The sequence below is a fragment of the Simochromis diagramma genome, unplaced genomic scaffold (assembly GCF_900408965.1).
Source record: "Simochromis diagramma unplaced genomic scaffold, fSimDia1.1 OVJJ01000545.1, whole genome shotgun sequence".
Taxonomy (NCBI): Eukaryota; Metazoa; Chordata; class Actinopteri; order Cichliformes; family Cichlidae; genus Simochromis; species Simochromis diagramma.
The window spans coordinates 4976912-5003248 of NW_024387371.1; the positions used below are offsets into that span (position 1 = coordinate 4976912).

The following is a 26337-nucleotide window of genomic DNA, read 5'->3' on the forward strand; positions in this document are numbered from 1 at the left end:
AAAACAAAATATGCACATTTAGATGGGACAATCTAACACACACTCTTTCTCTGGGCCATATGCTCTGTGACGTAAACACTGCAGGCTCAGTTTAGCCCTCTTTAAAATGTGCACAGAGTAATGTTTCCGATGGAGTTTCTCGAGGTGAGCTGAAAACTGAAATTATTACAGAGGCGAGAATGGCGCTTGGAGCTACCATGATTATCGTTTAACCTCAGAAATTGTACAATAAGACGCTAACAGCGCAATAAGAGCTAATGCAACCTCTAGACATCCAACAGCATCGTCTTTGTTTATTCAGTGCTATTTACACCTGGATTTAGATTAAGGTCAAAATCTGTGCAGCATAATACTAGGTAGAGCGTGTATTGATTTCCATATTCCCCACCTCAGGTTCTGAATCCATGTTAATTAAATAAACTCCTCTTGGTTAATTAATTTATATCTCCCACTTAATCTTTTTATCCTCCTGACTACACTGAAGGTTGGAGAGGTCACGTTTTTAAACTCACCAACACTCAACGAGCAAGCAGCTGAGCTTTAATCCTTTTCATTCATTCTACAAAATATGCAAAAGCTTTAAAGTCATTAAAACACTATACACGTAATGACATTTCATAAGTACTAAGTAAAATTTCTGGTCCAAGTTTCTGTGTTCAGGCGAGGGGAGCGTTAAGTTTGGCACTTTTAACACACCTGTGATGACAGAGTGAAAAAGAGCACGAGCGAGCCTAGGCTTCTACCGCCATCCTGTCTGCACCCTACCATCCCTGCGCCTTTTGCCCTTTTCCTGGGCTGTCACAGAAAAACTATAGAATAACACTTCTCCAATCCTTATCCAAACACAGACAAATCCCCCATCAGCCCTGGCCCCAGCTCTGACAGGATGATCTCGGTTGCACAGCAACAGGAAGTGTGCACTGTCCGTCAGAGCAGTCCCCTTCGAGTAACCTCCACATGCTTGCCCCGGTTGTGTAAATGATTGCTACTCATCTGATAAACATGTTTTTCTTTACAAGGACTATTCCGAAGATTAGTCACGGCTTGGTAATGCAACATAAATGTCAGTTGCCAACTTCAAATGTGATGGAAGGCATTTGTGGAATGAGTGCAATTATCCATAATCGGCTAGTTTCCAACCCCAATCACCTTTTCATGAGGAACCTATAAACCATCCTTCTGACGTGTGTGTGTGTGTGTGTGTGTGTGTGTGTGTGTGTGTGTGTGTGTGTGTGTGTGTGTGTGTGTGTGTGTGTCTTTAATAGAGGGAGTAACTAAAAATGCTTCAGGTTGAGACGACTTACGCTTGCAGTCCTTCATGTTACGTGTGAGCTGGAATCCCGGTCGACACTCGCAGGAGATGCCACCCTTCTGCGTTTCCCTGCAGATGTGTGCACACCCATGATTCTTGTCCATACAGGTGGGTCCCTCGTTTTTTGTGCCATCTGGTTGCACTACGAAGGAAGTTTTAGACAGAATTTTAATCGCAACTGCCCAACAGACAATTTTTCTAAAGCCAGAGATCACTGACTAAACTAAGAATTTGACTTTTAATTAGAAAACACAGAAGACATAAGTGGGGTGGAAAAGCCTTGCTCAGATGCCTTGCACACATTCTACCCTTAAGTGCCTCATATGCCTACTGGTGGTGACTGATATGCCCAGTTACCCCTTTACAAAGATTCAGGCCCTTGTTGGAACATGCAGGCTATAAAAAGGAGGCTGCCTGCAGAAAGGATAAAACTCCCAGCAGGAGCTGATCCCGTAGACCTGTAATTTTAATTGAGGTAATCCCCCATAAAGAAAAGAACACAATGAAAAACCCTTCTTGGTTAAATTCTCCCTGTTGAGACTGAGATCAAAAGGGATTGCGCTAAAGGAGGGGTGTCAGTGCACATTTTCATGAGTCATCAAGGTTGAAGCACTTCAGTAAGAGCACGACAAAACCGCTCATACAACACAAAATAAACGACACTGAAAAAGTGCCTTTCATCATTTAAAGCTTTACTTAACATGACACACAATGATGCGTCATTTCAGTGTGATGTATAAATGGTTGATGAACGGGCACAACAGACACCCAGCATACATTTCCATCCCTCGTGTCATAAATTATAACACAAATGGTGCAGTGCTCTCTGCATAAAGCTGACATCTTTGCAGAATACGACTGATATTCGACTTATCCGTTGTGAAACCTTTCCTCCACTACAGATGCAGTGACAAACCTCAGCTCTCAGGCTCATTAAAAACCAAACAGATCTCCATCCTTTCCTTTCCTTTCCCTTTCCTTTCCTTTCCTGGCGTACAGGGAGGCAGTGAGCAAAAGACATCTCCATTAATGTCTCATTAAATCTGCTGTCACGCTGAAGGGTGTTTGGAGGTCTAACTTTTTTAATTAGCCAACTTTTTGCTATATATTGATGCATTTGCATATGTGCATGTAAGTGTCAACAGCTAGTAAAGAACATATAACCTTGTGCACTCTTCCTGAACACTGGAAATGTAGAGGCTCAGTTGTCTTACCAGCTATATGCTGTCATATAGTAAACTCCTTGTTCCTGCCTCAGGGGTTATAAAGAGAAGGCAATCTCAGTTTGACAGAACAAGTTTTTACATTATTCTGTCCCTAACTACCCATTTGTCTGCCACAATAACCTCCCCTGATTATGCCCTTTTGTTTTCCAGATGTTTTGCCAAAAAGAAGTACCCTCTTATTTTATACATTTCCACTCATGGCTGTTGTCAGGAATCCATTCCGAGTCTCTCTTTGCTTCAAGGAGCTGACAACGTGAATGTGATAGACAATTCTGACCCCCTTGTTAAATACTGTCCATCACTTTAAGTCTGTCAACAAGTGTCACAAGGTCATGCAATCCTCTCAGACTTTCCTGTCTGAGCTGTTGATGTTCTGGCAGACAGGGTGAACTATCAGACACCAACTGCAACAACAGCTTTCCCAGGAGCACAAAGACTCGGCGCTGAACAAACACTGAGCCAAAAGGAAAAAGGGCACGGCTGAGCGAAGTGAACATGAATGAGCATCAATAGAGCAGCTGCTTTAAAGCACTGCAAATTTCCCCATGAGTCATGTGGATATTTAAGTAGGATATGGAATTCAATGGTCCCCTTTCTTGACTGTGTCTATCTGAGGCCAGAGCAAGAAACATACCGCTCTGAACTTAACAAAGGATTGAATTTCCAGCTACTCCCAAATGGACCAAAGATTATTTACTAAGGTTGTATTATGCATCCCAAACCTCACTTCACTCTCCCTTCATTTTTATGCAGCCCCTCTACCCCAATGCTACAGACCCATCCATCAATAACATGTCAGGTTGGGGCCAGAACCTAGGCCTTCGACTCTCTGAGGACCAATAAAAGGCAAAGTGTTGACACAATGGCCCTTTTCTCCAGGCTAGTCTCACCTATCATCCACCATGTGCACTTTCTTCTAACTTGCTGCCAAAAGCCTCCAGTTTTTATCATTACTAAATGATGGGAAGCAGAAAGAAAAACATGCTTTCATATGGAGTTGGACAGGAAAGCGAAGAAGAGAAATAATACGACTTAAAAAAAAAAAGAAACACACATGCCATCATCCACTAACACAATGTGCTGAGCCATAAAACATAACTCTATATGTAGAAAGCAATAAAAACTATCACAGGACACTTTATAGGCAGAAAACTGGACAGGAAATAGAGTCTAAAGTCTTGGAACAAAGCAGGAGACACTCAAGATGTGATGGGTTTTCACCCAAGCTCAAATAGGATAGGCATTTTCTCCCCTTTGTGCTATAAAAGAAAACACAGAAATTAAAGAAAATGGAATAACCCTAGTTTTTTCTATTACAACAATTTGTGACCTCTATACCAAACGTTTAGTTCATTACTAGAAGTAACGCATTAAGAGCAACAGGAGATGTTGAAGGGATAGCGAGGGATTTGGAGGAAATATACTCTCTACAAAAAGAAGGCATATCCAACATCTAATTATTATAACTATTAATTCATTTCTTTGGACGGTGGGAGGAAGCCGGAGTACCAGGAGGGAACCCACGCAAACACGGGGAGAACATGCAAACTCCACACAGAAAGACCCGGGCCTGATGGTGGAATTGAACTCAGGACCTTCTTGCTGTGCGGCAACAGTGCTAACCACCGTGCCACCGTTGCCACAAGGTTGCTTGTGTACAAAGAGAGCCTTTTTTCCCCCCCTAGTAAAGCCCTGTGACGTTTTTTTCTGAACATGTGAACTTATTCTGATCTATGATTAGCAGAATATTATAATAACAATAATAATAATGATGATAATGGTATTATGTCAGATCATATTCAGGGGTGGGATAGCTCTAAAACAATCACTGAATGCACATTTGTAAATATAGCTTTAGAAGATGTATAATAATATGGTATTATAATCTACCTGGAGCTGTCAGTTGTTCATGTCTGGTGAAAGCTCCCATGCTTAAAAATTGTTTAACTGGAATTCAATTAAAATTCTGAGGTTTATTTTATTCATATGAGTGAGCTACAATCAAAGTTAAGAAAATACATAAATAAATTAAAATATATATATATATATATATATATATATATATATATATATATATATATATATATATATATATATATATATATTTTTTTTTTTTTTTTTTTTTTTTTTTTTCCTTTTTTTTTTTTTTTTTTTTTAAGGCTCTAACCATGGCCATAAAAAAGTATATATTGCCTATAGCACAGTTTTATAGAACCATTACAGCTCTAATCCGAGTCCTAATCTCATCACTCATTCCAAGAAGCCGATAAAGAAATCAGTTTACAGTGCCTTTAAGAGTACAGCAACAGCATAGACACACATCAAGAGATCACTTATTTAATAGTGCTTCCCATGCAATGAGATCATGCTTAACCTCCTAGGACCTGGCATTGACATATGTGGACATCACATTTTGGGATGTCTACACCAAAATAATAAATTTTGCTCTACAAGGGCCTGATATCCAGATATGAGGACATTATACTGCCACTGTTCTATTGAAATTTAAAATGAATGTCCTCATTTCTCTCAGAAACAAAAATCAGGTAAATAAATAAATAAATAAATGTTTTTCATTCATCAGGTCCCATCGTGCCCAAATATCAAAGAGAAATTAAAAATGCATGCCATGGAAGAGTTCAGGTCTTAGGAGGTTAATTGCCAGTATTCTTACACTAAAGTAAATGAACAGAAACCGCATGATCCTCCAGGATAAAGTCTCACTCGTTTTGTGTGTTTGTCAATAAGAGGAACTTCAGCTTAATATGTGAGATCAGCCACAGTGCCTGCAGGACACAGCTTTAGGTGCAGGTCACATCCAAAAGATACCTTTCTGAAAACCATCAGTTCAGGACAATGAGTAGTGAAGGTACCTAAGGATTTACTGATGATAGAAACTCCACTGGACAGGTCAGTCTAAATGGATAGCTGTGTGGAGAGACTGACTGGCACTCAAATCATTTTCTAAGCCTGGGGCTTGCTGGTTTAGACAGTGCAGTTAACTCCACATCTTGCGAGCTACAAATGAACAAGCTATTTCTGCTGCCCTCTTATAACCCAGACCGGCTCTTTAATAAATTGCAAAACTTGACTTATGTACCATTTTTTAAAAAACATCTCCATCTTGCCAGAAACAATTTTACTGGACTGTATGTTACACAACGGAGCTAGGGACTCTGTAGGAGCCTGCAGCTCCTTTGAGATAAAACCAGCCTATGAAGAAAATAACCATAAACTATTGACAGCAGGATATGAGTTTTAACACAACATGAGAAACTAAGCCAAAAAAAGAAGAAGAAAAAAAATAACACTTAACAAATCCAACTAAAGTGCCAACTTCTATGAACTTCAAACAAAAGATTGAAGGAGGCCGCAAGTTCTTCACCACAGCGCTGCAAACCCTCTTAAACCTGAGAACCATGTAGTGGGGAGACTGAAACAATGGAGATGAAGTAGTGGAAAGCATGCCAAGGGTTTATGGTCTGCTCTTAGTGCCCCAGGGCAGTGAAAATAGGGCTCGTGGTCCGTGCTGAGCTGCTGTCATACATATCAGAGGGGAGTCGGTCCCCCTCTTTTGGGGAGAACGTTAAGCAACAAGCTAGCGTTGGGTGGATACAAACTGAAAAGAAGGGGCCTAGCGATGGAGCCACCACACTATTAAAGCAACATTCCTTCCTCTTAGATAATGGGCCCTTAAAAGTTTTAATAGGAGGATAAAAATGTCAGCGCATGGAAAGGAGAATGGGAAAAGAGTCGGACTGGGTTGGGCTGAGCCGCAACGCAGATGGTCAGACAGAGCAACAGGCCAGTGAGCCGGTCAAGGAAGTAACTCTTCCCCACTGACTCTAAGAGCAGTGAGTCCATCCAAGTGCTACTGTTTGGGTTTTCTGATTTTCTGCAGCTCTCAGAGGCCTTGTTGAGGCTTCTTATTTCACTCCCTTTTTTCCGGAGAGGAGCCACTAAAGTCATAAACAAGCAGAAAATGGAAAAAGATAGCAGACATCTGGACTGATATACCTCACTGCTTGAGCGCTTGTTGTACATCTTAATATATTGTGTTTCTAGAGTAAAACAAAGCGTGGAGAGCTACCATGATGAAAAACAAAAAATAAGAGGAGAAACATAACCTAAAACAGTTACATTTATAGACTTTAGAAGACTAAAATAGACAAGAATGTGCTAGATATGATTAAAGCTCTTGAGAATCTCGATTTCTACTGTAGAATAAAACATATTGAGGAAACCGCGTGTGCGAGCGAGCCTGTAAGCGGACGTCTATTAAGGTATGTGGATGCATTGACACACGGGTGTATTTGCATAATGTATGCATGTGGCACACACATTTGAGAGTGTCGGCCCATCTGTGTCACACACAGTTGTGCAGCACCTGCTGTGGATGTGCCACTCTCCCCTTCACTCCTCCCCCATTCTATCAAGGTCACCTCACTGTGCAGTCCCAAAGGAGCCAGGCGCCCTCCCAGCAGAACAGACAACACAGCAGAGCACATCCAGGCTGCAGGCTTTCTTCAATACGGAGATACAAAAGGCATGAGATACAGTATGTTATTACAAAGCCCAATTCTCTCCCAAATCAAACCAAGAGGCAACTGCAGAAGGCATCTGTCTATGCAGAGCCTAGTCTGGCCCTCTGGTTAAGCCCATGATAGCCAAATGTTAGTGGAAAAACCCCACTGGCACTCTGGCAGTCCACACCAGCGAGCTGGGCTGGCCAGCTTAGAGATGGCCTTCAACAAACCCACGAGGAAAAAGGATGCCCGTCTCAAATGAGGTTCAGAGAATTCGGTGGCAAGGCAGCCAACATTTGCTGAAGCTCAAGCCACTGATGTATATTTGTTAAAGGGTGGGGATGGAAGGGAGGAAGGGCATGGGTCCTGTGAAAGTCTGGACAAATAGCTAAGATGTGGGAAGATAATATAGGAAAGAGGCAGAGGAAGAGAAAGGAACGAACAGGGAAGGAACAGAAAGAAAGACACACACACACAAAAGTGTCCGTATGTCTTCATCTGTGCAGCTCGAAGTCTCTGCTCTACTTCCCTAGAATAGGAAAAGAGCCTGGTTATACGGTTGGGCTGCAGAGCAATGAAGCAGCGACTTTTGCACTTGTAAAAACAGTTCTGCGGCCAATGCACAGACAGGCGGGCAGACCCACTGAGATCCACGAGAGCAATGATGAAAGAACCGTGTCGGCTTCTGCACAATGGGACAACCACTGTTACATAAACATATATTAAAAGCATACAAACTTTCCTTTTACAAAAACAAATGGATGCATAAAGAATTTCTCTTTGCAATCTTAAATAAGAAGCATCGCATCACAGGAACAATGGAAACTGGCCCTTTATCAGCGCATTACTTCATGAAATTAAAATGTGAAACAGCCTGATAAATGGATATTACAGTCCAGGAACTTGGGTTATTTTATCCATTTATGTAAACACAAAAGCAATAAAACAGGGTTCAAGGACTCTGTGCCTCGTTTCAAACTGGAGGAACACTAACTGAGAATATAATATAAATATTACGAACGTGAGCTAATTTATCAGAAAACTCCTTATTGTGTTGCAGTTTTAGCCTGCGCATAAGTGCTTCTAAAGTCAACATGCCACAATCTGCATCTAAATGTTAAAAAAGGACATGCCAGGATGTGCCTCTATCGGAATAAAACTGGAAATTATTAACCTGCCTTCCTGTGCATGCAAGTCTGTATGTGTGTGTGACGATTATTGTGTAACTATTTGAATCTGAGAAAGAAAACGTGAGAGAGAGAGATTAGCTGCGCAAAGGGAAAAAGCCAAACCGGGAAGCTAATGGAAGCCGTAAACATAGGAAGAGGTTTTCACTGGCAAAGTAAACATTTCATGGACAGAAAAGCTCTACTGTAGACAAAAAAACATCACCAATCAGGTGACTGTGAGATACGTTTTTAGAAGAAATTGCTCAGTTATTCTTTCTAATATGATATAAGAAAATGCCGATTTGATAATCATGTTGGAACATGAAATGGAATGTGTAAACGTGGCCCATATTTCTTTTTTTTCTTTCTTTTTTTTAAATGATCACTTTTCCATTACAAGATAATTTTTGGATGATACATTTTCTTCTTGAGTGCAAACTCTGCTTGGAGGTAATGCATGTTCATCTGTTTCTGATTGAACACTTTGAAGACTTAAGTGCAACAGTCTATTACAGTCTCCTTCAGCAGTGAAAGGTGACAGTAAAGCCTCGGGGCTCATGTAATCAAATTTTTCGGCGCAATGAGCTTTAGACACTCTGGAACCTAATCATCTGACTACTGAGAACTTACAAACTCCATGTTGCCGCTCTGCAGCTTTCATGGCATAGTCAACCACATTTATATCATCACACTGATTGGCAGTGACAAGACGTTGGATTCAGAAGGCTCATTTTCTCTTTCAAAGTTACATCACCCTGCTAACTTGTGTCGGTTCAACTTGCTTCTTGAGCTGCACCGTTTCTAAATCATTTCCTACCAGTGGATGAGTCAACTTTCAAATCCTGTGTATCCTGTTTTTTGTATTCAGAACTAAAGATAAATATACTGAATACTCAAAGCACTATACATGACTTGCATAACCAACCATCAGTGTGCACTTAAGGTAATTGCCATACCGGATATTCAGAAATGTATGAGGCTGAAATTATGGATGTGTGGGTTGACTGAGACTGAAATTCCTGAATTCCAATGTGCTGGATCCCATCTCACGCACATACGTCCCTGTCATCCTCCTATATAAAAGAGATAATAAATCAAACGCAGAGCAGTGGAGCCCTCTTGACCTAAATGGCATTCCTATCAACCACTAAGCACCTTGGCTGGCCTTTGAAAAGCTTTATTTCTTGACTGGAAGAAATGTTTGGGGAGAATAAATGAACTGTTACAGCTAGACGATGGAGCCTTCACTTGGTCATAGTTATTCCTGCTGAGGGGGCAGGGGCAGGTCTAATAAGAGACAGGCCAGCAGCAGCCTTGTCATTAGCTGAGAGGCTGGCAGACCCCTGCTGCCTAATTGGCACAGGCTCACTGCTAACAAGGGCTCGCTACCAGCAGGGGAAACAGACCGGTAGCAAAAGGCACTGCAGTGTCCAGGTCTGTGCTGTCCTTGGAAAAACTGGTAGAAGTTACCCAGGGAACACCTGACCCATTAATGGAAGAAATGGAAAGCTGATGTCTTTTTAATGAGAACAATAAAGCTCATGAGCAAACTGCACCCCAGGCTTTGCTCTTTAAGAGAAGGGCTGGCTGAATGGATGGAGGGTTGCATTTAAACTGGCTTGGCTGGGTGATTAAATCAGCTTTCATTTTCTCAATCATTTTTTTCCCCCCTGAGCAACGTTTGTAATTTTTCTGTAAACGAGCACGGTGAAATTTGCTGAAATTCTGTGGGGTTCTTGTTCTGTAACAAGGCAAAGTCACTTCCTCACCAATTGCATTTTCATACAGACACATACTGTTGTAATATGAGCAGTAATAATAAGCAGATGAGTAGCTGCTCTGTCTCTTTGTCTTCCAAAAGAAATGAAACAATGACTAGGCGTCTATCTGATCACCATCGGAAGTTTGTAGATTTATGGCAGCTTTAATCTCTAGATCCAAACGGGTCTCATCTGTAAGCAATAAAGACGATATTAATATTAAAAAGGGGAGATCGACAGAAACGAGGTGCATTTACAAAAGAAAGAAAGAATAAACACAAAAGAAAAGAGAGCTGGGCAAGAACGGACTTGCTCACACGTCTGTTTCTGCATCTATATAGTAGTAGGCCTTTGAAACACATGATCCGGCTTTTCACCTCACTCAAAAAACACTACGTTTATGAAATGTAAACACTGACAGTTCACTAGGCCAGACTAAGCTCATAAACCAGACTTCCAAGATCCTCATTTCACCATCCGGGGAAATTAGGAACAGCACAATCTAATGACTCCCAGCAAAGGCAGGCGTCTCACAAGAGACAGAACAGGGACGAGGAGGTCACCGACCCTGCTGGACGTGTTGTCTGCACCTTCTGGATAAAAGGTGCTGTTGCAAACCATAGGAAACGAGAGAAATGATCCAACACAGACCCAGCCCAGTTTGGCAGAACTAAGGAATCTCTCAGACAGCTGGATAAATACCCCTGGAATACAGGTATGCGTTTTGTGTAACTACATGCAGCCGAATTGTGCGTCACCCTTTACAGGGGCCGGGTGCTCAACACAGATTATATTCAAGTTGAGTTAGTTCTCTACTTTGGTAGCAGACCCAAGCCGACAGTATCCAAACCAGCTGTTGGGCTGACAGCTAAATCAATGTGTGAGCACTCCCTGTGTTAATCTATCCAACGATAAAGTCTGGAGGTCAAAAAAAACACTCACTGCTGTGAGTTTTACTATAACTGCACAGAGTCGGTTAGCATTTGGATTACTTTGTTTGATACAGAGCTATGGTGTTATAAATGTATGTATGTCTGCAGTGCCCCTGAGTTTGGTAACTAAGCCTCAGAGCTGGTTGGCTCATCTTCTTCTGTCATGTCTCCATCCCACAGGAATGAACGCTCTATAAACAAGAGGTGTGTCAGCCCCAGGCTATACCTTTAATTGTTTTCTGTGCTCACAGTCCCCCCGTAAGCCACTCATGCCACAGATACCTTAAAAAGCTGCGAAGCACTAGATTGGCTCAATTTGAAAGGGCGTGTAAAAAGCAAAAAGTGATTTATCCCTTCTTCTTCTTTCCCCTTCAGACTTTGACTTACCCTTTTTCACTGAGACCTGTCAGGACTGATTCCTTTCTCATGATTAAAAATGCCTCAAATTCACCATCATCGCGTGTCACAAAGAGGCTTAACAACATCCAAAAATAACTTTAAATTTGCATTTAATATGAGGTGTCACCACATATGGTAATATACAACGTTTCACTATTGAACAACATGTTTGTGCATGTGCGCGTGCGTGTGTGTGTGTAACCTTTTGGCCTTTGGATACAGGTATGCTGGTTGTCACTCAGGAGAAAGCCCTCTCTGCAGCGGCACTCATAGCTGCCCATCATGTTGACGCATATCTGCTGACATCCGCCGTTGCCTTCAGAGCACTCATCCACATCTGCCCGGAGACACAAAGCAAAATTAACAAGAGTGCTTCAAGACAGACCAAAAATTACACTGATTAACAATTGTCTCAAGTCATCTGGGAAATCATTACCCATTTAATAAACAAACTCGAACATGGATGATACGTATGTGAACAACTAATATCTATTTAAGAGTGCAAATGAAAGGTTTCTAAACAAATATTACAGAAATTTCAGATTTTAACTGTATTTTTTTACTGAAGAAGAGTCTACAGCCATGCGCCTCATCTGTCCCACATTTTCATTTATCTCCAGGGGTTGAAGTAATACTGTCACCCTGTAACTAGCTCTGGCTTATCATAATAGTCATTCAGTGGAAAACTGTTCACAAATATAGCTTTAGTAATTATCCAACTAGTGTCTCTTGCCATACTTGAAGCTCTCTTTCTGTGGCTCTAACTGAACCACAGAAATGCTTTTAGTAAATTGTCAAAAGTAACAATGTAAGAATGGTGATAGTTAGCATTTTATATCTACCATGTTCCCTGCCTTTGTTTACTGTGTTAGAATAAAAGTTTGTAGGTATGTGGTAATCAAAGTATTAGACAAATCTCAATTTTCACCAGATGATAAGGGCGAGGAGGACAAAAACACAAGCACAACATTTAATTTGCCTCAAAAATCATATGTAGAGAAAGAAAAAAGTTAAGCAATACATTGAGATATACTGGGAATGTGAAGATTGTACCAGTTTTAATGATCTCTACAGATGCAGCACTAGCAGGGCTTAAACAATATATCATATTTTATCTAAGAATTAATTTAACAATATATAATTTTTAATTAAAACATCTTCATCCTCTCAAAAAAACTGAGGTTATCATTTAAGTGCAAATGTCATACAAGAGTTTGTCTTAAGCTGAGGAGTTTGAACCTGCCATAATGGTTATCTGACATTGGAACCACAGCAGACTTGCACTAAAAACCTCCAACTGTGCGGCACTAAGCCGTAAAAATGCACATGCAGCACAATCCCTTGGCAACTGGGAAACCTGATCCACCTGGGCCAGAGCACCTGCTGATGACGAGTGTCTGTCAGCCCCGTGACGGGAGGAATGCAGAGAAAGGGAGGAATGAGGTGGGGGGAGAATGGTGAGGAAAAGAAGAGATGGAAAGAGTAGAGGGCAGGGGGTTTTTTGCTTTGGGGGAGGTGAGGAGGAGCTGCACCACAAGGGTATATGAAAGCAAAGCATTTACAAAGGTGTCAGTTTCCCTTTCTTTTCACAAAAAGAAAGGGAAACTGACCACAAGCAGGAGTTACTGACTTTATTTTCATTGGTAATAAATTGTACTCTTCCAGCTGTTCTTTCTGAATATACAACTCTCATCCAGGCTCATTGTTCTTCTTGACAAAAGAAACAAATGAAAAGTGACACAAATGAAATGACGGTGCTTGTATGTCATGTTTTGCTGCTTATTTTTGCCTGGAGTGCAGCAGAGCTTTGCTCCTGTCGCCCTATGTGTGTCTGAGGTGTAGTTGTAGAGATGACACTCCATATTCTTCCTTTCCCTCTGAGATTTGGGGTTCTGGTCCCTTTTTACTGACCACGCTGGAACCTTATCCATTCCTCTGCTCAATCCATTAAAAATCTGCTGTATATACAAGCCTTTTTTTTTTTTTTAATAAACCGTCATGCGAAACTAATTTACTGTCTATTTGTCCAGTCTGAGAAGGCCTCTGGATTAAGTTTCCTTTCTGGGGAATTCTCAGTACGGGAAGAGCTAGAAATTAAACTTACTTTTCTTTTTTCTTCTATTTCCACTCACAGACTTGGATTCACTGGTGTACAAAAACACAAAGTGGCACCTGACTAGATGGAAACTTCTGGGGTTTATAAGTAGGTCAGTGGCAGGTAGCACTTATAAACCTCGTCAGCTTGCCAAGTGTGCTGTCCTGTCCTCACATTCCATGAGCAAAAATGCCTCTTTCCGCTAAAACAAAAAAACAAAACAAAAACAAAACAAAAAACCCCCCAAATGTGTCACATCAGTTAAGACTGATGGTAAAAACATTACTCTGCAACCAGGTGAAGCATCGTTATCTGAAAAACAAACTTTACAGGAAAGTTCACATTTAGGCTTAAACTCAAGAGTAAAAGACGGAGAATTTATGAAAAGCTTGGCGAGGCTTTCATTCAACTGTGTGGCTGCTTGGTGTTGACCTCGTGGTCTCATCTCTTCATCATGAAAGTGGCAGCGACAGAGGGAAGACCTTTGAGCTGACGAAAGCAGCCGGCAACCTACAGCTGCGCCTTTGCAGATAAACTGTTAGCACGTAGCAAAAAAAGAACTTTCACAACTCACAGAGAAATTTGTCCAAACATATGCAAAAGTCTCTTTTTCTGTTTCTTTCCCTTTCCTCTCTTCCTTCAACACACACACACACACACACACACACACACACACACACACACACACACACATACACCTACCAAAAATTCGGACATATAAAGGCTACATAAATACAACAGTCCTGGATGCATGAGCAAAATGCCCATGAGATATGCAACCAGTCTCCGAGGACCTGTGGGAATTCTCCTTCCATACCATCAGCGCATCAATGAAGGTTTAATTTCCTGATTCCTTCATCCTTCCAAATGAGGCGTCGTCTGTAGGTAGATCACTCCTGTTTAAATAGCTCCCATAATTGCCTGTGTTGTGTGCTGGGCAAGGCTGGCGTCCAAAGCAAATATTTCCAAGCGGAAAGGGGTTCTGGCATGGCCAGGCGAAGTGCTCATGTTATTTGGACTTAAAACATTTTTTAAAAATTCTCTAGAGAGGGCAGGAAAAAAAAAAGTCTTAATCAAGTTAAAAGGGCTGCCTTCCTTCTGAAAAATGAGACATGTCTCCGCTCCATCCCTCCTTCCCTTTAGGAGACGAAGGAGAAAGTAGGGCTCAAACTGAGAGAGATTAAGAGATTGGTTGTGTTTGCGGAGGCCATGTCCGTTGGTTTCTCAGATAGCGCTGCCTGTATATATAACATTTGGCCTTGCACAGAGCTTTAAAGTCGTGTAAACATGTTGGCTGCTTTACAGAAACCCCTGAACCCCCTTTTTTGAAGAAATACGTTTTTCCTTCTCAGTTTTGTAAAGGTTCAGTGTCTTTTGGAACATTATTGCTGACAAAGACTTTTTTTTTATTCCAGCGAGGAGTGTGGGAAAAAAAATGCTATCTGTGAGGCTGTCCATGTATCCATCCCAGTCCTTGGCCTCTATCTGAATCAAACAGAGCTGGCTCTGTAGTCTAGGAAGACCAGAGACAAGGAGATGAATGGAGAGACATTGGCCTCTTTGCACAATTCATTCACAGGAGTCGAGGTGGCTTGCGCTCTTTTAATAAGGCAGCAAAACAGGGCCATGTGCAGCGATGGGCAGCAACAGCTGGTGGGCTACAGGAGCAGACTTTGCTGCTCTCATAGATGAGCAGAAATCAGCTTGGCTTGACTGAGCATCAGTGGGGAAGGAGTGGCACATCCACAGCCAGCTTCAATTAAAACAAGATCCCTTCTCATTTCAAACAGGATTACAGGATTTCCTATTTTTCTATGTCGCTTCTGGACTTCAGTGGCACAGCGCATTCGTAAACCCACTTGACTTAGCAGTGACCATGACGCCAGTATTGAACATAGTCTGAGAGGACAAACTGAAGGCGCAGATGCTGAAGCTGCACACATTCAGCAGTACTCCAGCACCTGTCAGCTGAGTTTTTCTAAATTGATATAATGCAGGAAGTCCTGATCTTTCATCTGCAGAGCACACAATCTCTTAAATCACCAGAAATGTGTTTGACCATGACAGGGTGGAAGCCTTAAACGCTTATAGCGCTGAGCAATTTATTAGTTCCAGCTCTTCCTGTCCTCCCGACGCACTGTTTCAATACAGCTAACTGATTCACATCTGCTAAGCAAACATGAATTAATTCCGTTAACTATAGCATTTCATTCTTAAATCAGCAGCAAGGTTTGATTTTTTTATGCCATTACATAAACAACGCTAATAAAGCAATGATTAAATTCAGAAACTTTTTGACTTCACCCGTCTCCCAGGTAACCATTGTTGCAAACAAAGCACAGACTTAGATTTCAGATCCAATCACCCACCGAGCTATTTCCTAAATGAAAATCTATGAGCTAAGATCATGCTTAACAGTGTTCGTCTGCTCCTCCAAAACAAGTCTGGAAGTATTTTAAAAAGAAAACCCCAGGATAAATGTTTGGATGGACACTGCTATGTCAAGGAGACAAGAGGCCCTGCCATGATGGCTCCCAGTCTGCTGCATGCTTACATCCCTAAGACCAATCACAGGCTTGAGTTTCCCCCCAGAGCCCTGCCAGTGGGCTCAGCTGGAATTGTTCATTTCATGGTGGATGGGACTGAACAATCCTGAGAGTGGAGAGAGAGAGAGAGAGAGTGGGCGATAGCTAATTCACCAATCTCACATCTATCCTTTAGCTCATCACTCCAGCTCCTCTGAGCTATGGAGAGACTCTCTCGTCCCAGCCCTTTGCTTTTGTTGTGAAACAGACAGATAAGGGACTTCTCGCTGGGGAGAAAGCTGGATATTTGCATCTGCAGCAAGAAGTCAAGAAGGGTTAGTGCTAAGCACAAGAAGTATCCGTATGGTCCTGAACGCCCCCTGGGTTTCATGACTGAGGGGTTAAACGGATAATCATTGCCCTGACTCATTTCTACACATTCAGGAGTAAAAAGTGGTAGTAAACCCAAGCTAGTGTCGAGTATTTTATGTCAGTGTCAGGGGTTTGGAGGTTATCCTCACTGCACTGGAAGAGTGGCCAATGCACTTAAGGAAAGCATTTAGTAGGCAGCAATGCAAATCTGCGTGAAGGTCTTTGATGACCACCTTTTTCCATCAGAACCTGGTCAATAATACATCAGTCTGAAACCTCCCGTTTCATTAGCTTTCCTTGCAGCATGATCCCAAAGGATTACATAGATGGGGATGTGGTTCAGCCAGGAGACGACTCAGACACTTTTGTTTGATGGAAACGCTTCCTGTCATCTATGAAAGCAGGAGAAAACAACGTCGCTACACAATTACAGCCTTTAGCAAAACACTAAACAGTGTTAAATGACACGACCTTTCCTCAGTTGCTACTTCAAAAGGGTCCTTCAAAAGCTCTTTTCAAGGCTGTAATGACATTGCTTTTGTGTTACAGTTCAAGCTACGTCTTTGGGGAAGGTTAAAGTAAAAGGGAATTCATTTCCCTACAGATTGCCCGAGGAATTGAGCTCTGCCAAATCAATACAAATCAAATCAGTGTTGGTCAATAAAAATCAAAGGAACATAGCATGCTAAGCTGTGTGTGGGGAGTATGTGGAGCTGGACAAAAAAAAAAAAAAAAAATCAATTCTACAGAAAGAAGGATGAACATGTTCTGGACTGACGGAACAGGATGATGAGTAAAAGCAAATAACATGATGACAAACACTTATCCTTTGCAGTTTGATGGTGCTCTGTCAAACATTTGTAATGTCTATTTCAAGCCTGCCTTTGTTTCTCCCAGTGAGTCACACTCGGGATGCATGTGACTGTGGCATGCCTACTCTTGGGAGCAATAGAAATATCATTATTTGGGTGTATTAGCTCCGGAGAGAAGTGAAACGTTATCATTTGTGGTTTTAAGGAAGGGGTATTTATGCTGATACACATGGCATTATGCTTCTCGAGAGAGTTTAATGAACTAGCAAAGATAAGAGTGCATTTTGGTTTCTGTAGGACCTTAACCAAAACACATAAGTCATAAATGTGGGGACGCTGGTGCTACAGTGGGGAACTAATAGCGGTCCTCCATCTGGTTTTCATTGTAAAGAGGATGTGTGTTTTGGATTAAATTGACACCGATTCCTCTGTTTTTCCTCAGACTCAAGAAATCCTTTACAGCCTTGCCATGAAAGAGGTGCAGTGATTAAAAAGCACCCCTCCCTCACCTCTGCGAGATAATAGCCGTGACAGTTATAAAAGATGTAATCGAGTTCTTATATGCTTCACTTATTCTCCCTGTGATTTTTGAGAAGGTACAATAGCTCCCTCTGAGGTAAATTATACAAGAGTGGCATCTCACTCAGGACAGACAGGAGCAGTACGCTGTGATATCGCATCGCTTCCACCTTGCTGACTTTCTGACATCTTTGTGGGGTTAGGGCAGACGAGGGAGACCTCAGAAACCAGAGCGTCCCCAGTGAGGCACACAAGGCAGTGTTCTGCTTCATGCTCCGCTGCCTTCTGCCACCGCCCAATGTCATTATGCTGCCAACACATCCAATTACAAGGAGCTCTGTGGCACGTGCGCCAGAGAGCAAACAAAGAAGACGCTGACAGGGATGCATGTGCGCTGGCCTAACCGGTGTCCCTGAGGTGACACTCGCACACACACTCACACACACACACACCATTGCCTACTGACTGCAGAAGAACCTTAGAGACCTGAAATCTCCTGTGGGAGTTTAAAGTGCACTGTAACCATGGGAAGAAAAACAAAAACATCAAATCAAATCGCTGGAGCTTTGTGGAGGAATAGCATGAGGTAAATCCAGAGGGAGCACCTTAAAGATCTCAGACTCTAAACTCATGGTGAACTTTTGAGGATCAGGTGAGTGTCTCCTCCACTGTGGCCTCGGGCACATCTGGTCTATAAGGGCTCTGAGACTCTGACCTCGTCTGGGAACCAGCTGCTTAGGCTCTCCATTCCAGGGCCAAGGGGACTAATCTTTTCTCAGGGGCCAAAAAGGAGCTTAAACCTGGAAGAGGAAGCTGGGAGCCTTAAGATGAAACCTCCGCTATTCCTCTTCCTCTCCTCTCTCTGTTTGTGCTGAGGATTATTCCCTTAGCAGAGCAGAGCACGGGTATTAGAATGAATTAAATTCTCCAGAAAAAGCAGTCTCTAGAGCACTTTAAGGTCTCAAGACAAGAGCTGAGATTTGCAGTTGACAGCTGCATATACACAATTCAGTCCGTCTTCAAACACTCTTGGCTATGTTGAGATCAAAAAAATATATTTATTCATTTAATAATTGATAGATCGTTCAAAGAAATGCAAGAGAATTTCTGATACAAATCTCAAGCTTTTCAAAGAAGTCTTTGCCCACTTTCAAACGGGTCACTTGCGAGAAAAAACAAAAATAAAACATGGCAGCAGAATAAAGCAACAGAATAATAAAAAAAAAAGGAAACTTGAAAGCTCTCTCTGTGTTTGATCGTGTGTGTTTCACTATGACAAATTATATCAAAGGGATCGATGGACGCAATTCCGTTTGATGCGCCAGCAGCAGCCACACAAACAATGTATCGCAATTACACACCTGCACGCAAGGCACACCAAATGATCCACGCACAACTGAATGCCATTACTAAATGGTTTGGAAAATAACCCGGCTTTACATGATAAATACAAGCGCACGGGTGATAAAGAGGCAGAGAGTGAGAGAGAAAGAGAGACAGTAAGACTGAAGGAAAGAGGAGGGCATCGTCAAGTCAGGACAGGTTAATTATCGATCTAAAGATGGGAGTGTTTTCCATTCCATTGTAGCTTAATCCCAGCATTACATGCAGTTCATCAAGTAAATGTGGGGCTGATTCGAGCATGATGCCTTTCGTGCCCGCATGCAGAGTCTCTTTCACAGCAAATCGTTAGGTGCTGATAAGTTTTTCTGCCATCGCTTCACCTGAATGTGAATTCTGCTGTGATAGTCACATCTAACTTTACTCCACAACAAAATCACAGCAGCTCACAGGACTAGCTGGCTTTCAGCATCAAGTGAAATGCATCATGCTGAGGCTGTAACCAAGATGGAGATGATTTCTTAGGAGCAGCGAGGTCTCACTTTGGGATTTCAAATCAAAACAAAAGGAGCGAAGGATGAGTGGATGGGGTAAAAGGAGCGAGAGGAAAGGAGGGAATGGAGGTGGGTGTATGATGTCTATGTTTAGCAGCCCCAGCTGCAGAAAGAAAACTATGTTTTCCTTTATTTCATAACCTTTTAAATGTAATACATCCTCAGTGAGGCCAACATGAATGGCACTTTGGTGAAATATGAAACCATGGGAAAACACGTCGGCTGACGGCTCACTCAGAGCTCGCAGCTCACGGTCGAACTCTTCATAAATTCTCTCCTTTTCATCAGAGATATTATAAATAAGGGCTGCATTTTCCTTTTGTGAAAGCACATGTGGAACTACCTGCTATGTGAACAAGGAAATGGCAAAAATATCTGAAGCAGCTGTCTAATAAGAGCCAAGTTTGGCCTTGAGACAGACATATTACCATTCATACTGGGACATTAAACATTCAGAGTGAAGGATCTTTGCAACTACACGGGTTAAATTATGGTTAGCTTGAAATTTGACACATGTAGTTAATTATATACAAGTTCTTCCCGTTATGGAAACAGTGTTTAACCACATGATTGTGTGACACGTAGGAGAAAAAGCAACACACAAGATCACTTCAAATACTCACACATATACACTCACCGAGACAATTGTGCCCATCATGCGCCAAGCGAAAGCCGTCGTAGCACGTGCACCTGTAATTTCCCGGGATGTTGATGCACTCGTGGACGCAGCCGCCATTGTATTCAGTTGCACACTCGTCGACATCTGCAGAAAGATGACAACATGAATGTGCTTCAGAAATGTAGCTATAACAAACCAGTTGATTTTCAAAGTATCAACATTTCAGAAGTACGAAAATGTCTTCTTTTGCCGAGGGTTACTTTAGCAGAGTGACATCACTTTAATATTTGCGCATTCACTGTGAACATACAGCCAGGGAGTGGTGAGCTAAGCGTACAGCCTGGAAAATTGGAAACTTTTGGTCAAACTAGATCCAAATTAATAAAATCCACACCATTTTTCTAAACCTGTAACCTCCCTGTAATGGTTTACAGACAATAATATCCACACCTGCTGCTGGATCAAGGACTTCCTGGTAGCAACCTCACTCGTTACAATAAAGCTCTAATAAGCCTAATACATAAAGTCAAGCCAAAACCAATCGTGTGTATAACCTTTATTTTTTTTAATCATTCTTGGCATAGATTAGACAAAGCTTGTTCAAAAATGATTAATTATTCCCTTAAAATAAACACATACACAATTTAGCAATCAGGTCAACTTTTAGAGGGCCCAAATCATCTGGTTTTGTTCCACCTCTGCTTCCACAAGTGCACTTTTAAGCTAAACATGGAAGAGACATCAGCTGTGGTAATTGGATGATTCACCTGCTACTGACATAACCTGGGAATCTGCCACAGACTGCTAATATTTTTCCTTTTATTAAAACCCAACAGCCTAAGCTTTTATGACAAAGTATCCTAAAATTTGCCAGTTTCCAGTTGCCAAGACATTGATTCTTACTCATGGAATGTTATTTCTGGCAACATGTTAAAGCATCAGAAACCATTTTTGTTCATTCCAAGACACTAAAAACCTTTCTACCATGACCTAAAGTATAAAGTCAGCAGCAAAATATGTAGCTATTTATACAAAACACATACCTAACTATTAAGTTATCAGAGCAAGTTAAACTGCTTTGTCACCAGGAAGATATCTTCATGAAATCAGACAAGGCATTGATTTTAGTGACCCACTGCTAGTCGATACTGGGAAAGAAAAATGCTAATATTGATCTTATGACTAATAAAACCAACCTAACTTCAGCTCAAGTAGCTAAAAACTAAAGAAATGTGACACAGAAATAAGACAGAGGCAGAAAGATAAAGAGACTGCAGACTGCTATGACAGTTTAAGTGGAGTTGTCTTTTATGGTTATGATGATGGCTGAGGGGCCCATACTGAGGAGACCCAGACAAGGTGGATGAGAACACAGAGTACTTCCATTTCGCACTTACTGGCCCATTTAGGGCCAATGATTCTGGTTGTTCAGCTCCTGCTTCAGACTGCCTCTCTCAGGGCTTAATTGGACTTGACAGCAGAGGGATGGAACTAAAACATAGAGACTCTCCTGCACTCTGCTTAGTCGCTTTCCACACGTCTGCGTCGTTCTCCGATCGTAGCACACGATCACCCATCACTTTTTCACTCTGTTCTAGAAACACCCACCACATGTTGATGAAACACTGACTCTCCTCGACTAACTAGCTTTTATTCAGAGCTGGGCACATCTGACCATGTCAGCGCCAAAGTCGTCTTCATTCATATCTAAAAGACCTGAAAGTTTACACAGTGCTGTGTAAGCCTTTATCATGCAAGAGTAATAGGTAAATATCAGATTACTGGCATGAGATATCGACACCCAAAAGAACCATGTTCAGTGACAAGAAGAACATGGAGTCCTGCGACAGATGGTATGATTCCCACATAGCCGTTATCTCAGCATCACGGAGTCAGTCTGGGATTACATCGAGAGGAGAGAGAGTCAGACAGCTTAAATCCACAGAGGAACTGTGGCAGTTTCTCCACAAAGCTTAGGGAAAAAAGTCCCTGTAACAAGAACAACTTAACGATCTCTGACTCCAAACTACAGAAGCTCCCGGCTGTGCTAAATAAATAGATTTTTCCATTAAAAGGGAGGGCAGGAAATATTGTTAACTTCCACTGACATCTAAAGTCTAACTAAAAAGATAATAATAAAAACAAATCTATTTTTGTAAAGAAGCTAAAGTGAAATGTGAACCACTGCCCAACATATGAAAACCACACCTACAACACAGAGTGTGAAGCAACAAGCAACACTACAACCGCAGTAAGAATAAAGCGTGTTTAAGTCAAGCTGATGGTGATTTAAATTAGGTCTGCAAGTCAACACTGGAAAATAGTATTGGAATTTATGGAATTTAGCTGCAAAGTCATTTGTAAAGTCCAAAATGTTAGATCAGAAGGAAGCACATTTTTTCAGAGCTTTTGTTGAGTTCAGCTTCTTTAAGATAAAATGCTAGGAGTACTCAACCAACCAGCCAAACACCTAAAATTCACCCAATATGAAGTTTTCTTTAGACTCCGATCCTGTGGTGAAAACAAACTCCGTCCTAATAAAGTTAACAATGACATAAAATTAAAGTTAACTGGAATGAGCTTTAAACTTTCCATAAAAGGTGAGTTTTTCTTTTTTAATTGAAAGGTAGCTGATAGCATTTTAAACCACCCAACAACCATTAGGGTATACTACAAGCCAAGTCCAACACAGTCAGGGTCTATTTGTGTTAGAGGCCTTAAAAAACAAACAAAAAACATCTTCAGTCAGAGATAACAGGTATCATGTTGCTTATCAACTTTCTTCATTAACTCAGGCATTTTGCCTCGGGCATTCTGAAGGCGTTCACATAAAAGGGATTTGACTCTTTTATGCACAAACTGGATCAATTGAGCACCGCCTATTCCAATCAGAGACATTATCAGAGGAACTGATGATGGAGCTCTGTAATTACATAACTTAGTTAAGCACCTTTCTACTGCAAGTCTCAGTCACACAATCACACACATACAGTCATGCAAAATTTTTAATGTATGCCCTTCTAAGATTTGCTCACACACTTACAGTCTGGTCAATGCAATGAGAGCAACTGAGAGGCTCAGTATCTTGCCCAAGGACACTTTGGCATGCACACTGGAGGAGTCAGTGTCATCAATGCACTAACCTTCCAATAAGGAGACAACTCGCTCTACCACCTGAGCCACAGTCCCCCAGGAAAAAGTAATTTGTTATACTGGTCATTACATTGCTTTCATGTAACTCTGTAAAATAGCTGATTCTACAACCCCCCGCACACCAACACAAATCCCTAATTAGGACACACGTTTCTAAAATCTTTTTCTTAGTAGAATACAAAGCTGACCACACAAAGTACAGATGAAAACCAGCACAAAAACGTGACTGCCACATTGATTCTGCTGTAGAAAGGTGAACTGGTAGCAAGGGAGGGTGGCTGATATGTTGTTACCTGTTGAAGTTAAGGGTCTGGCTGCTGGCGCCGCCACTCACTCTGGGATCTTGGCTAGCTTAGCGTTAGCATGCTGTCTTGGCAGATGCTTGGAAAGAAGTGAAGTTGTTACTGTCCTGGGTGCAGTTTTCCACTTTACCATTTATCTCGTCCTTTTGTGTGAGGCAGGCAGACTAACAATTCCAAGGAACTGTACTACTGACTGCTTAGGGAAACAATTGTGCATGTAATAAGTGTCCTTGTGGATTTGTATTGCAGTGTATTTATTTGTTGGGGAATTGCTAAAATAAAAAATTAAATTAAAAATAAAATACATTGTAAGTGTCATGCTGGTGACAGCAAGTTATCAGGTGATTGTTACAGTGCTGGCAGGTTGCCAGGTTGGGGGGGTTATAATTAGTGGCCTTTTATTGTGATAGACTAATTTAATTAATTTTCAATTTAAAGAAAAAAATAATAAACCTGTATACATTTTTGGCTGATATTATCCTCTTGTCCCGTTTATTCTGGACTCGTCCCTGCATGATCTTTTGACTGCAAGATTTTATATGAGTAGGATTGAGGCCTCTGCACTCACCATGTGCATGTGTGATCACCACATAAACATCAAAAATACTTCACTTTTCTTGTCTTTATGCTTTCTGGTGCCCTTTTTTAACACAAGTAGGTGTTAACTTGGTGCAGCACTCAAAAATTACTATGACATTCAACAGGCAGCAAAGAAGTATTGAATAGAGGCAATACAAGTCACTGTACTCCTGCTTTTGAATTTTGTTTTACAAGTATTATCAACCTTGAGTTCAATGGAAACCCAACCTTGCACATATTTTACAATAAATTCAATAAAAGCAAACTTTTATGACCTACAGACAGAAAGCCATGAAAAGCACTTGGTCAAGTAAATGAAAGAATAATAACAGTAAGAGAAAAAAAATGGCACTTTGAAATACGGTTTTGTAATAATAGTAATAAAAATTGTGGGATATAATGATCCGGAGGCTTTGGGCCCATTGAAAAGGGCTAGAAAAACAGACTTGTGTCTGACAGTCTACAAGGCCTGCCTCCGGCTGTGGAAATATCCCTGACGGCTTGGCAGAGCCTTCGACTGCCGTTTCAGCCGCTATCTTAATTTTCTCCTCTAACATGTGTAGGAAATTTACTGCTTCATTTCATCTCGTCACAAAGGAGCACTCTGCACCTGGCTTTCACCTTCCCTCCATTTGCAGCCCTCTCTCTTGTCTTGCCTCCATTTTCAGGAAGTCTTTAAACTAATGAGTTATATTAACTGAGACATACGCTCTCATCACGCCCGTCACTGGCTCAGGGACTTGCATTCAGAGATGTAAAGCAAATTAACATTCGAAACATTGCATTTACTTCAGTGTATTGTACAAATCCTCCCCAAGCACCAAGTCACAGTTGAAAATAAGCATATTAATGCAATGACACTTTTACCTTCACAATGTTTGCCATCCCCTTTATAGCCTGACTTGCAGATACATTTGTATGACTTCAGGGTGTTCTGGCAGATGGCGTCAATGCTGCAGTTATCAAGTGCCTCTGCACATTCGTCCACATCTAGAAAAAAAAAATAAGAGACACCAATTATATGGTGAAGCTAAAACATTCTTGGTGATAGCATTGCATTTATACCACACAAAAACATCCCCAATTTCTGAATGTAATGGGCCGCGCTCAGAGACAAACAATTAAAATGAATACAAACCAAGCTTTAGTAAAAAGGCGGGGACACTTTTAACCATGTGGTAGGGCAATAACCATTATTTGTGCTTCAAGCGACCTCTAAATGAACACTTCATCTCAGAGCCTGAAAACAACTGGGATGCACTGGCCACTGAACCACAAATATCCCCAGACAGCCAACAAAGCAGCTCTGTGAGGCTGCATGTAAGCACATCAGCATGCTAAGACAGTGCAAATATACAGATTAGGAGCAGGTATGTTAATGTATAAGCATGTAAACATTTGTGAATTAGTACTAAAGGGAAGTGGAACTGAGGCTTTTGAGCATCACATTGCTTTTAGAAAGATATAGTACAGTAGTGCTGCTCACTTACATCTCAAAATAACTCTTATTCATCTTATGCTGGGCATAAGTGCATGTTCATTCACTGTCTGAAGCAAGCCAAGCTAGCTCCTCTCCCTTTAAGCAAACTTTCTTCTGATTGGTTGCCACTTCCAAACACTTCTGCATTCACAGGCAGAGCTGACATGATTGTAGAATATCTGCTCTTGCTGGCATCATTCAGACCCAAGAGTAGAAAAAAAAAACATTGTAAGAAACTGAGCATTCAGAGCAGACTGAAGATTATTCTGGTCTCCTTGGGATTATATACATATAATGCTGACCTCATTATTTATTTTGAGCATTTACTGGTTTGACAGTAGAAGAAAAAACACAATAGTTCCCATTAAAACATTTAATGTCATTGACAGAATTATGCTAAGAAGAAATCAGGGATCATTAAGTCAGTAGACAACACAAACACCTAGCTTTGACCCGCAGCCTTTACTAAGCTAAAAAGCAAGTTTTCAGATGTACTTAAACAAGTCTTTCGAAGCCCAGTTTAACCAAACCCAGTTACACTTATTTGTTGCTCAGGAATGAATAACTGATTTTTGGCATTGATAATAGTTTTGTACAGAGCAATTTTAACTGTTGTGCAACCAAACAGAGTTTGGATTACAAAGAAGAAAAAGCAAAAGATA

At 41.3% G+C, this 26337-nt stretch overlaps 1 protein-coding gene across 2 annotated transcripts in view; it reads right to left on the reverse strand.

Moving 5' to 3' along the window:
• scube3 (signal peptide, CUB domain, EGF-like 3) overlaps window positions 1–26337 on the reverse strand; it is a 74939-nt gene that overhangs the window by 31447 nt on the left and 17155 nt on the right. For both annotated transcript variants that reach the window (XM_040007591.1, XM_040007590.1), the window contains exons 2-5: window positions 25063–25185; window positions 20180–20305; window positions 11527–11661; window positions 1305–1454 (exon numbers count right to left, since the gene is read on the reverse strand). In XM_040007591.1, the coding sequence (XP_039863525.1) occupies window positions 1305–1454; window positions 11527–11661; window positions 20180–20305; window positions 25063–25185 (534 nt within the window). The remainder of the gene's footprint in view (window positions 1–1304; window positions 1455–11526; window positions 11662–20179; window positions 20306–25062; window positions 25186–26337) is intronic.